Below are 12367 nucleotides of genomic sequence, written 5' to 3' on the forward strand. Positions count from 1 at the left end.
GAAGCTGGTGCGGCCTCCGTCCCCACGCGGGCCGCTGCCGGCTCCCTCAGACGCTACTTCCTCCTGCTCTGGTCTTTTAGTGGGAAAAAAAGGAACAATGATGTCTTTGCTTTGTACCTCTCAGAGCTGCGGTGAGAAAAAAGGAGGAAAGGGGAAGATTCTTAGTGTTTGGACAGCGCCAGTCCCGTGCCAGGTGGTGTCTGCAGAGCCGAGCCCAACGCCCGTGGGTGACAGCAGCGCCGAGAGCCTCTGTGTGAAACCAGCGTCCGTGAAAACGAGAGAGAGCTGCGTGGCCGGGACGTAGGCTGGGCTTGGTGTCACGTGTGTGTCCGAGCCCGCAGTGGCACCCGTGGGGGTGGTTGGGCTGAGGCCCCCCACCTCTGCCGCCCACGCCAGCCTCGGGAGCCTGTGCGTGCTGACTCTGCTCACTTGTAAGGAAGTGTCAGAATCTTACCAGGAGAAACATATAATTTCAGATTAATCACTGCCTTTGGGTCTCCCTCTGTGACGTTTCATGTGAAACGCTGGAGGAAATTATAGCATGGAGGATTAAATTTATCCCGACTATAAGAGGTGGCGTGACTCACGGACCTCGCGTCTCAAGGCAGCCTGAACAGAGTCTACGGCGTGTGACGCCACTGTTATTCCCAATTGGGCACAAAGATAAGTTCCTAGAGTATCTGGACGTTCTCCACATGTAGGACAAGTCTGGAAAGAAAGCCGTGGCAAGATACAATAAAATCCTGAATAAGGAATGAGAATTCTGTGGCAAAGCAGAAGAAGAAGAAAGCAGAGGACCCTGTATGGTCGAAACCATACGACGTGTAGGACACGAAGGTGTGTGCGCGCCTGTGTGTACACGTGTCCGCACGTGTGTGTGCATGTGGAGGAATTTAGAGCGGAGCCGCCCCCCCCCGTGTCTCTCATTCCTGCGCACGAGGCACTTGCCCAGAGTGGTGAGCGATGCTTCTGCCTGACCCGGGGAGGGATCCCACGGTCACAGGTCCCGGAGGCCAGAGGCTCTGCAAACCCCAGGCTGCTGTGGGTTTTCACAGTGACGACATGCATGGGCCCCTCACATGCACCACCTGGTCAGGCCAGCTCCGCGCTCAGTACAAACCCCCTTCCAGGAAGTTCTCCTTCTCCGGCCCCGCTTGCTGTCGGTCCTCTCGTGGTGTGTGACGTGGGGCCTCCACGATCTTCCTGTTCAGACACGCAGCCCGGTGCACCGTGGGCTCCCGCACGTCAGGCAGGGGTGCGAACCCTTCGCTGCGGGCCCTCGTTCCAGGGATAGCCAGAAGGTTCCAGATCATTCCTAGGACGTATTTATTCAGAACCTTGTGCGCTAATGGGCTTGTGACAATGGGGAGACAGAGGAGTAAGACATCCCCAGTCCCGTGTCGACACCAGAAGCCGAGGAGAACTGGCAGAATGCTTCCGAACCCAGGAGGCAGCTTGTGGGTCGGGAACGTGGAAGCGGAACAAGTGGGCAGAAGCGACTCAGGCTGTTCTCCACTGAGGCAGAGCAGAGCAGAGCACAGGCGTGGTCCGTGGGGTTGGCATCCGACTGGTTCGTCCGGCGCGTGGACCTCTGCAGGAGCCCTCCGGTCACTGTACGTGAGCCCTGCCGGCCGACGCGTCCGAGGCGCCGTCACGTGGGGGCTGCGGGCCCGTGTGGGGCGCGTGGTCCTTCGCAGATGTGCGTGGGGGTAGCTGCTGTCTCCGGGCGTTCAGGATTCGGGGGTGGGAGCGCCGTCGGCGAGCCCGTCCGGCTTAGGACTGTCGGCGAGCCCGTCCGGCTTAGGACTGTCGGCGAGCCCGTCCGGCTTAGGACTCCTCCGTGCCCCTGAGGAGCAGGTCAGAGGCCGCCATGCTCCCCACACGCGTCGCCCGATGAGCCCAGAGTCTGCAGCTGCAGCTCACGTCTAGAAGCTTCTCTTCCGAGGCCTTTATTCTGAGGCCTTGAATGGCCGCCACGGCGATCAGTTACCCTTTTATTTATGTGTAATCAGCCCGAGTACTGAATTCTCTCTCGGTCTCTGTCGGTACTTCCCGAGCAGTTACGGTCGTAAAGTCTGAGCCGCTCAGCGAGGACGGGGACGCCGGTGAATCGTGCACGCGGGGGCCGGGGTCGCCCACGCAGCCTCACCCTGAGAGCTCCCCGGCGGCCACACGTGCGGTGCGCCTTCCCCGCAGATGGCCGGGGACTAAATGACGCGGGCGGCGTGAGCCCCCGGGGTCGGCTGAGCTGCCCCGCTCTGCTCACTGGGACACGGCACGGCAAGCGGGCAGGCGCGTCCGTGTGGCAGGGAAGCTTTACTAACAAAAGCAGGTGTCAGGCCGCCCTGTGCTGTGCCGCGGGCCACCCCCTGCTCCAGGGGCGCCACGCCAGGCTCCTGGTCGACAGGCGGGGACAGGCGGACGCAGAGCCCGCCACACCGGCCAGCATGGACACTCCACCGTGGGTGACGGAATTCTCTGGAGGGGGAGCCTGCTTGGGAGCAGGACCCGTGGCGCCACCCCGACGGGGGACCCTTAGGTCCTCCCGCAGGCCTGCCCCTTGCCGTCACGTAATTTGGGCAGAGAGCTGGCATCGGCAGTAATGCTGGGGGTCAGGGAGCGACCGTCACCGCCCATCCGTCCGTCTGCTCGGGGAGCGTTCTCCAGCCGCGGACGCTGCCCAGCTCACATCGCCCTGGCTCTCGCTGTGTCTTCTGTTCCCTTCCCTGGAGAGCGGAGCTTGCGCCTCTGAGGCTCATCCTTCCCTCTGATGCTGGGTCCCGGGAGGCCGGCTCAGAGGCCCCGACCGCTCACGGCCGCCTCTCCTGGCCTGCACCAGGTGCCTGCCTCCCCCAGTGGCTCCTGTCTCCCCACGTTCTTGCTGACTCCGTGCACCCCACGGCTTCCCCGGCTACCTGCTCCTCACCGACAAGCGGATCGCGTTTCCCACCGTGAAATCCCTCTGCAGACCGCCACTGCAGACCGCCTCCCGACACGGCACACGGGTCCCCGTGCCCGAGAGCAGCCTGCCAGAGAGACTGTCCTCCCCGAGGCAGGCTTGCAACCCGGGCTCTGCAGCAGCTTGTTCCCACAACCCACGTGGATCGCGTCCTGGTGTTCGGCGGCGGCACGTGTTGCAAGCCTGGTCCGCGTCCGTGACCGCTCCCAGCCCGTCTCCCGTCAGGGCAGTTTCAGCCCCTTGCGCCCTCACGCCCTTGCCTTCCGTGCGGTTCCAAGCCTCGTGCTTCTTCCGTGTCGTGGGACCCAGATCTGCTCCTGTCTCTTCCCAGAAATGCGGTGACTTTGGATTTTATGCTCAGAGTCAAAGTAATGGGTTTTAGGTCCGGAAGTGTCTTGTCGGCTCATGCGTGGAGCGCCCCATGCCAGGGGAGGACTGGCCGGCTGGGCAGTCCCACCTGCTGCACGCCAGAGACGCACCTGCTCAGGTCTGCCGTGTGCGGAACAACAGTGCGTTGGACTCAGAAAGGCGTCCCAGAGCCATTTGCACCTGACGCCCGTGAGTGTCACAGGTTCTCTCTTGGAGCTTCTCAGAGGCCTACGTACAGGGAGAAGAGGCAGAGCGCGGCCTCCAGGCCTGGGTGATGCACCCGAGGGCATGGACATCCCAGCCGGGGGTCAGGGCGTCCTGTCACGTGGTCCCCTTGGCCCGGCGAGGACCCAGCACCCCTTGTTCCGCGGAGGGGAGACTGAGGCCCAGGAACGTGGGCGTGAAGCCAAAGGCGCCCAGCAGGTCCGTGGTCAGCAGGACCCCACAGACCTGGGGTGCAGGAGCCTCCGCTCGTCACGGGAGGGAGCCCCTCTCCAGATGAAAGCTAGTTGGCTTGGCGTTAACCGTGAAGCCTCCCACGTCCCCAGCACACCCCGCAGGGTCGGTGGTCTGTGGAGGCTCTGGGACAGCTGCAATCTGTCGACGGAATTTCAGTTTGTGGCTATAAAAGGCAAGAGACTCTTGTTCGAAGCTGAAAGTTGCTGTTCTGATGTCCGCACCTGGGCCGGTGTGGCTGATGCTGTCCTAGCCTCGGGTTCCTGTGGCGCCGTGTGCAAGGCGGAGAAGCTGGCCGTCCTCCTGAAGTAAGCCCCGACTCAGGACCTGGGCCCAAGACATGTGGGTGCAGAGACCGCCCAGCCCTCCACATGCCTCCAGCCGCAGTCTGCGGATGGTCCGCCTGAGCCGTGAGAGACGCCAGCAGCGACAGGTTAGGCCAGTGTCTGGAGGGATGTGGAGCGGGTCCCCCGTCCTGGTCAGCCGTGCGGGGGTGGACCCGGGCAGGGAGCGGCCCGGCCAAGCCCCCGCCAAGTGGGTACTCTGCCCCTCCGAGGACAGCTCCTTCCCCCCACAAGGTCGGGTCTGGCCCTGCATGACCTCGTCGGGACACCTGCTTTCCACCCCGACGTGGAAGGCTGAGAGCCAGAGCAGCGGGGTGCCCGGGGCGGTCTGAGGTAGGACAGCCCATTGCTGGCTTCCCCGTCCGTGGTCACAGAGGTCAGGGTGACCACGGGGCCCTCGGGCTGGGACCGTCCTGCAGGAGGGACGCTCGGGCTCCTTCGAGTGCATCGCTTGGGACCCATGTTGGTGCGCGGCCACGAGCACGTGCTTGCTACGGGCACAAGCCACGTTTCCGAACTTCCTGCCGTGCTTCTCTCGGAAGTTGTTTGCGGACGGAGGAGTAATTAACACGGCTCGAAAGTGAGGACTCTCCCCACTTGCCCCGGGCATCCCCGTCATGCCGGCAGCACCAAAGCTGCTTGTCAGTCCGGCTGGGACCGGAGGCCCTTTGTCTGGCTCGTCACGCGTTCCTTTACTCCCTGTTCACTTACCCTCCGGACCGTTTCTCCAACGTCGGCTGAGCGCCGAGGCTGTGCGCTGGCGGGGGGTCACGTCCGTGTCTGCGTAGGACCTGAGCAGCCACACGGGGCTGGGGACTTAGGCCAGGAACTGGGTGTTTCCAGGTTCAGCAGGGGACCAGCCCGCACCCTGAGATGGTCTTGGCCAGAAACAGCTGTCCAGGTGCCATGGAAAGCAGTGTCCAGCTGGCCAGAATGCCCAGAGCGGGCGTCTGGGGAGTGAGAGGGACCCCAGTACCCCGTCGTAAGGGCGACCGAACCACATCCCCACCACCTCCCTCCCCCCTGGCCTGCACCAACTTGATTTATAGCCTCTGGAGGGACCATCAACTGCTGGGAACAAAGTCCTCTAGCGTCGATGACGCAGGCCCCACCTGGCAGTTCTCAGCAGAGGAGGTGACCCTTGAGGAGGCTGGAAGGGGCCCCTGTTTTTTTCCTTGATCTTGAAAGGACTGGGAAACGGACACAAGATCCAGTGCGCTCCCTCACTTGGAAGACCCACACCCGCCCCGAGGATCTCAACGTGCTCCCGCCGCCCGGGGCCCTGTGGCTGCACCGGAGCCGACAGGCGTTCCGGCCCTTTGAGCCGCGCCTCCAGCCGGAGTCCACTGTTCTCGTCTGTTAGCATCCCGAGCGTCTGTTACACACGTGGCGTCTCGATCTTCATCAGAGCAGGGCACAGGTGTCTCGCAGTGGCGTGGCCTCTGACGCCCCAGGGGGCCGGCAGTGAGGGGAGCGACCCACACGGAGGGGGAGGGGGTGCCCAGATGAACGTGGACGGTGCTCTGTGGTCCCCCAGCGGCGCGGTTCCTACTTTCCTGCTGCCAGACAGGTCAGAATCATTCTTTCCCCGCGTCGAGCAGAGACCCCGCAGTGTCGGAGCGGAGACCCCGCAGTGCTCCCAGCACAAACCCCGATGGCCGTCACCCATGACGCAGCTGCGGCGTAACTGACGCATGCGTCGGTCTGAATCAAAGCGTGACACGCTGAGCTCTCCGTCCCGCCGCCTCGCTGAGGTGGCCAGCGGGCGTCTCGCTCACGATGCGTCTCCGACTACAGCGTCTTCCCACGGGAAGTAGGTGACCCCAGCGAGTCCCTGCGTCGCCGCAGAGAAGCAGATCGCGTTTTCCTGTGCGGGGAAGCACGTTGGCAGAAGCACGCGGGGCTGGCGGAGGGGGTGGGCTGAGTCCCGATGTGGACAAGAGCCCTGCTGCGTGTCCCTCCGTGGCCGGAGCGCGCAGCCTCCCTCACCCCCTCAGAGGTGATCCTTTCTGGGCTGAGATGTAGGAAATTGCCCTCGGGGGGGGAGTCTGCTCCGGCCGCTGTCCCGGAGTGGCCCGGCTGGGCTCCTACCTCCTGGGGGCCGGGACCCCTGGCTACACGTGGGCAGGGCCGGAGTCTCCAGAGGCCGCTGTCATGGGGCACAGACGCCGTCTCCTCCCCGGGTCCTCACGTGGTCGTTCCTCTGTATGTGTCCATGCCCCGATCTCCTTAGGGGGACCCTCATGACTTCCAGTTAGGGTCGCCCTCGTGACCTCTGTGGAGACCTGTCCGAGGTTTTAGGCATGAGGACTTGCATGTGTGTAACCTGTGAGGGGACACAGCACGGCTCCCACCAGGACAGACCCTCTTGGCAAAGGGGGACGAGATGGCTGAGGGCCTGTGGCTGGGGCTCTGGGGCTTCCGGATGCTGTACAGAGACCCCATGGGAAACCCCACATGGAGACACCACGGGCCTCCTCACACGGTGCTGCGGCCGCAGCCGGTCCTCTCGCGGCGGTCTGTGCGCCCAGCAGTCCCGTCGCACGTTGGCCGCCTCGCGGTTGGGGCTGGCCTCAGGTTGTGCATCTCACAGAACAGGAAGCAGAAGCACAGATGGGTGAGTGACCGGCCGCGGGGGGTCAGCTGTGAGCCGGGGTCAGGCACCAGGCAGGGGACGCTGGCCGCCCCAGCCCCGTGCACGTGTCCGTGTGCAGGCACGCCGGGGTGCGTGTGACGCATCACGGACAGGCACATAAACACGTATGTTACGTGGTCATTCGGAATCGCGCGCGAACACAGAACTGCTGACGTTTCTCGAATGCTTACCTTCCGTCCCCCAACCTCGTGAGAGCCTTCTGTACGTTCAGTTCACTTCCTGGGCCCTGCAGGGGACTGACCTGTTAGTCCCTTGTGGGGAGGACAGTGGGGCACAAGGGGCTAAGACGCTCCCCACGACCTGGGGGCACGCACAGAGCTGGGGGGAGACCCCAGAATCCGCCTGTGGGGCTTGAGTTCTCTGCCCCTGCTGTCCCTTCCCGTCGGGAGGGAGTCGACCGTGGTCCGTGTTGAGCAACGTAGATGACCTTAGAGATGACCCTCGTGCCCAGACTTGCTACGGACGAGGACACAGACCCGGCCTTTCCCTGGGACGCGGCAGTTGGTGAAATCCCGTGACGCGCTCAGTCGTGACGATCAGAAAACTTGTGATTTGCTTCTTTCTAGAGAATCACTCTGCACCTCCTGACGTGACCACTTACACCTCAGAACACCCGATCCAAGTGGAAAGGCCGCAGGGCTCCACGACGTCGCGGACGGCGCCCAAGTATGGCAACGCGGAGCTCATGGAGACGGGCGATGGTAGGTCCCCCGGCGGGCGCGGCGCCTCCTTCCTAAATCCCGTTCCTGCCCTGGCCGTCCGCGCAGCGGACTCTGACCTGTGTCGTGGCTCCCACGGAGGGTGGCAGGGCGTGAGCGGCGCAGTGTCCCCACGTTGGCCGAGAGTGTGTCTGCGTCGGGAGAAATGCCGGTGTGGCAGGAGGAAGTTCAGTCTTGGGCGGGAGCAGGCGTTCTGTATGTTCTCCTGTGCTTGCCGATCCATCACCGACGTTGGCTCAGGAGTGTGGAAGCGTCGTGGAGGCCTTCAGCCCGAGAGTGGTGTTAGATGGGCAGGGCAGTGAGAAGTTGAATGTAGAGCAGAATAATCGGCACGTACAGCCGGTGTGGTTTCCTTGGGCTGCGGAAGGAGGTGGCTTTTTTCCTCCAAATCGGAAAGAATGAGCAGCGGTGATGATGCTCGGCAGCGGGGCTGCCCGCCGTCCCCTGCCCCACCCGCCGGGGGAGCGGACTGGAGTGTGGGCTGCGCTGTGTCCTGCTCTCGTGAGCGCAGCCCCTCCCAGGCCGGGGTGGAGGTGACGGGAGGTGCGATTTCTGTGGAGATGGCCCGTGTGGCTATGGTGTGCGTGTGCTGTTCCCTCCCTCGGGGCGCATATCCCCATCCCGGTCCATGAGCCGCACCGGCTCTGGTGTGACGGCTCCCCCTGGAAGACACATGGTGTCTGTGTCTCGGAGTGGCTCCCCAGACCGAGACGGGCCTGCAGAGGACGCACACGTTCGCCCCGGCGGTGTCAGCACCGTGGTGGTCACTAATTCCCGTTGTTAGAAAAGTTAAACTTCGTGCCTTCTTCAACAGTCATTTCGTTGACTCAGTTCTCAGAATGGTGTCGTTCGTTGTCGTAAAGCAGAGCTGTCTTGTTATCAAACGGGATTTACTCTTCCCTGTACACAGGGAGAGATGCTAGAGGCTCGTATCCGGTGTTCTGCAAAAACCCGGATTCAGAGTGCGTTTTTAGCTATGCTCCGGGAGGCGTAAGGTGCCCTCGGTGGGCGGGACGGAGGAGGGCCGCTGTGCGCTCACGAGAGGAGAAGGCAGGCCCGCCACGGACCTCCGGTGCCTGCGCTTGCGTCAGGAAGCTCAGGGTCAGCACCTGACGGGTCGGCCCCTAGATTTGGCACGTCGGGCAGAGCCTCTGGCACCGCAGGGGAGCACCAGGGGTCTCCGTGCTCAGGGCCTCGGGGAGGTCTGCCTGCTGTGTCGGCTCTCTGACTCCGTGGGAGCGAGGACCGGAGTCTGTGAAGGGGAGGACAAGCTTGCTCAGGGACGGCAGGTGGGACCGGGCCCGGCCTGGGGTCTGCCGGATACGGCACTGTGGAGCGTCGTTCCGTGGGGCCTCTGCCTGCCCCGGGGACGGGCTTTCACCATGTGGGGTGTCCTGGGGGCACTCAAGACAGGGCCCCAGCCACAGCGTCACGGCCGCTTGGCCCGCGGGTGAGGTGCTGACCGTCCCTTCCCTTCGTCTGTCTGTGCTTCTGTCTTCCAGGGGTGCCCGTAAGTAGTCGGGTGTCGGCGAAAATCCAGCAGCTCGTCAACACCCTCAAGCGACCGAAGCGGCCGCCGTTACGCGAGTTCTTCGTGGATGACTTTGAGGAACTGCTGGAAGGTGACCCGCCCCCCGTGTCCGTGCGGCCCCCAGGCCGTCGTGCGGGGCCCTGTTGAGACGAGCAGTGCCGGCCTTCCCCGGAGGGCCTGGAGCGGGTCCTGGCCCCCTTAGCAGACAGGCTGAGAGCAGGCAGCGGGGTAGCCGCCCGCGCATGCGCATAGAGTCCCTCAAGGGGGGATTTCGTCCCGGGAGCCGAGCCCCCATCCGGAACTGCGAGCCCGGCCCATGGTGACGCGCTCCGTCTGAGGAACGCGGAGCGAGTGTGTGCGCGTGAGGCCGGCCCTTTTCCTAGCCTCGGTGCACGAGCCTTTGAGCTCGAGGCCAGAGCAGCGCCGGGTGTATCACGTCCAACCCAAACCCGTTGTCTTCTCACTCCGTGTATCACACACAAGACGTGGCCGACTTCTGGCCAGCAGGTGGATTGTGAGTCACGACCGTGAGGGAGAGAACCCTCCTCCGGGAGCTCACCTCAGCGGAACAGTCCGGAAGACTGTAGTAGTGCCGCACCACATCTGTCTTTGCTCGACTCGAGGGAGTGAGCTCTGTGCTGGTGGTTCAGATACGGGTGATAAATTCACACTGACGTGGCCATGCTCAAGGGCTCTGGGGCTTAGCGGGCTGTGAGCTCTGGAGTCCAGAATCAGGATGTTGCAGACAGAGCCGTTGCTGTTCAATACCCAGGGCACGCGTTCCCTGACATGTGCACCAGGCGTCCCTCTGTGCGCCGTCCCAACATTGTCCTGGAGAGCGTGAGCATTCCAGGCCTCTCTCTGTCCCCGAGGCCAGTCTGTGGGTCCTGCCTCTGATTCTAGAAAAGCGCGCATGCGTGCTTTCTGTCCACTCGTCACCTTGAGTAAGGGTCCCGCTCTCTTTAAAAAGTAGAAAGTGCTTGCACTGGTAAGGTGTATTTTTCTTGAAAACTTTTTATGTTTGAATGCTTGTAGTTCAGCAACCAGATCCGAACCAGCCCAAGCCGGAGGGAGCACAGATGCTGGCCATGCGCGGGGAGCAGCTGGGAGTGGTCACCAACTGGCCCCCGTCCCTGGAAGCCGCGTTGCAGCGCTGGGGAACCATCTCCCCGAAGGCCCCCTGCCTGACCACGATGGACACGAATGGGAAGCCGCTGTACATCCTCACTTACGGTAACTCTCTGTGCTCTTTTCACCGTCCCCCGCGCTCAGCGGCCACTTCCAGGCGGGCTACGCCTCACACCGCCCTCCGTGTCCGGCACTCGCCCCCACGGGACCCTGGAAGGAAATGCTTTAGGAACATACTTAGTTTGATACGAAAAGTTATTACTTGCTAAGTGATTCCTGAGTAGAAGCCAGAGACAGGTGCAGGGAACCAGTGGGTCACAACGCAGACGGGACGTGGGATTTCACGTCTTAGAACGTATCTGACATTCTCGAAAGTCGTGCCTTCAGGAGCGACGGCAGGTTAAGAATTTGTGTCTAAGCTCTGTGACCTCGATCCCTCGGAAACACTCTCTTTCCAAAGAGATCACGCGAGGAAGCAAGGGAAACAGGCTTTTGTCTAGGTCTTCGTGGGCACAGTTCCTGGAGCCGGTCTGCTCTCGGACGGACTTGGCTGTACCGGGTCCAGGTCCTCCTCGCTGTCCCCTGGGTCAGGGGCCGTGGAGGAAGCACACTGTCGGCCGGTGTGCACAGAAGCTGGGTGACTGGACGACCCCTCCAGCTCCTGCTGATTCTGCTGGTTCTGATTTTCTTTCCTGATCCAGGGACTGGGGATAAGTTGAAGACTTAACAGGGACTAGCGCCCTGTCTAGTTTAATGTGTGCGTTGATACGTAGCAGATTGCACGTTTCCCCTTACTTGTTTCCTTGTTGTTTCTGTTCACAGGCAAACTGTGGACAAGAAGTATGAAGGTTGCTTACAACATTCTGCATAAATTAGGTACCAAGCAAGAGCCGATGGTACGACCTGGCGACCGGGTGAGTGCTCTTTCCGGGGCCACACAGCGAGGACACCTGCTGTCGGAAGTCTGAGTTCGGGGTCTCCTCGTGCTGATCCTGCTAAGTCAGGCTTTGTTCCCTGAACTATGGATTGGGATCAAGTGCATGAGCGCAGCTGGTGTTGTCCTTCTCGTGTTTTGTCTGTGAGGATGCTCGGGCCGGCGAGGGGAAGGGTCACATCAGAGGAGGCAGGTAACTCAGGAGTGGCTCGGCCATCACTCGTGTCCACGCCTGTCCGAGCCCAGAGCCTGGACTCCAGCCACCGTCCTGTTGTCCCCTAGTGTCCTCTATCTGGGCAGGCAGACAGGATCGTAGAACTTGGCCTGTGTTTGCCAGTGAGCCAGACTGTCTCGGCAGCTCGCCGCTGGTCCCAGTCCTGTCCCGGTGTTGGATTCCGGGCCAGAGGCTGCCGTCCCTCACTGAGCAGCCGGTTCCCATTCTTACTTGGTGAGCCCCAGGGTGGATGTTGGGATTTCTGTGGTGGCGTCATACCCCGTGTACTTCATACCCTCACCCAGCTTTGTACCCCAGCGTGGGCGTGCGGCTGCGCTCAGAGCCACGGGGTCTTGGTTTTGCACGTTGTACCTTTTCCCCATTGCTGCTTTGTACCTTCAGCCCCAACTCTGACGTACCCTACCTGTCCCCAAAGACCTCTCGTTGAATTTCATCAACGTGCCGGCGCCTAGCACCAAACCAACGAGGACACGAGCTGCCGTTTACTTGAGTTACCATGAAGAACAAGGCCCATGAGGAGGAATTTCTTAAAGACTGACACAGCCTTGTGTGGGGGCTGCCATTCTTGATGTTTTTTTATTGACCAGGTTTGACCTCGGGCTTTTCAATGTCAGTTATGGGTCCTGCACATCCTGAGAGTCAACCTTGCCACAAAGCTACAGTCCTCGACACGGAGCAGTACTGACGGCAACATAGAGATGTGTGGACGGAGTAGAGCCCGGCGGGGGGATGGTTTTCATTAAGGGAGCTCGGACGTGAAATGGGGGAGGACGGTGTCTTCCACAAATGGTGCTGGGAGACGGGGCGCCCCCAGCGGAAGGAGGACACTGAACCTTCTTGCTGTGGAGTAAAAAGTTTACTCACAGTAGATCAGACGCTTAAGGGCAAAGACTGTGCAACTCTGAGAATAAAACTGGGGAAAGTGTCACAGAATCTGGCAGTGATTTCTTAGACGACACCGAAAACACAGGCAACAAAAACGAAAACGTGAATTAGATTTCATCAGGATGACTCCCGTGTGCCCCAGAGGCTACCG

At 61.8% G+C, this 12367-nt stretch overlaps 1 protein-coding gene across 5 annotated transcripts in view; it reads left to right on the forward strand.

The window, feature by feature from the left end:
• The window catches only part of DIP2C (disco interacting protein 2 homolog C), a 345440-nt gene that overhangs the window by 210808 nt on the left and 122265 nt on the right, over positions 1–12367 (forward strand). For all 5 annotated transcript variants that reach the window (XM_045072334.1, XM_045072331.1, XM_045072332.1 and 2 more), the window contains 4 exons: positions 7351–7485; positions 9006–9125; positions 10070–10267; positions 10985–11076. In XM_045072334.1, the coding sequence (XP_044928269.1) occupies positions 7351–7485; positions 9006–9125; positions 10070–10267; positions 10985–11076 (545 nt within the window). The remainder of the gene's footprint in view (positions 1–7350; positions 7486–9005; positions 9126–10069; positions 10268–10984; positions 11077–12367) is intronic.

This window comes from Mustela putorius, unplaced genomic scaffold (assembly GCF_011764305.1).
Source record: "Mustela putorius furo isolate JIRA1106 unplaced genomic scaffold, ASM1176430v1.1 tig00004033_pilon_pilon_pilon, whole genome shotgun sequence".
NCBI classification, from domain to species: Eukaryota; Metazoa; Chordata; class Mammalia; order Carnivora; family Mustelidae; genus Mustela; species Mustela putorius.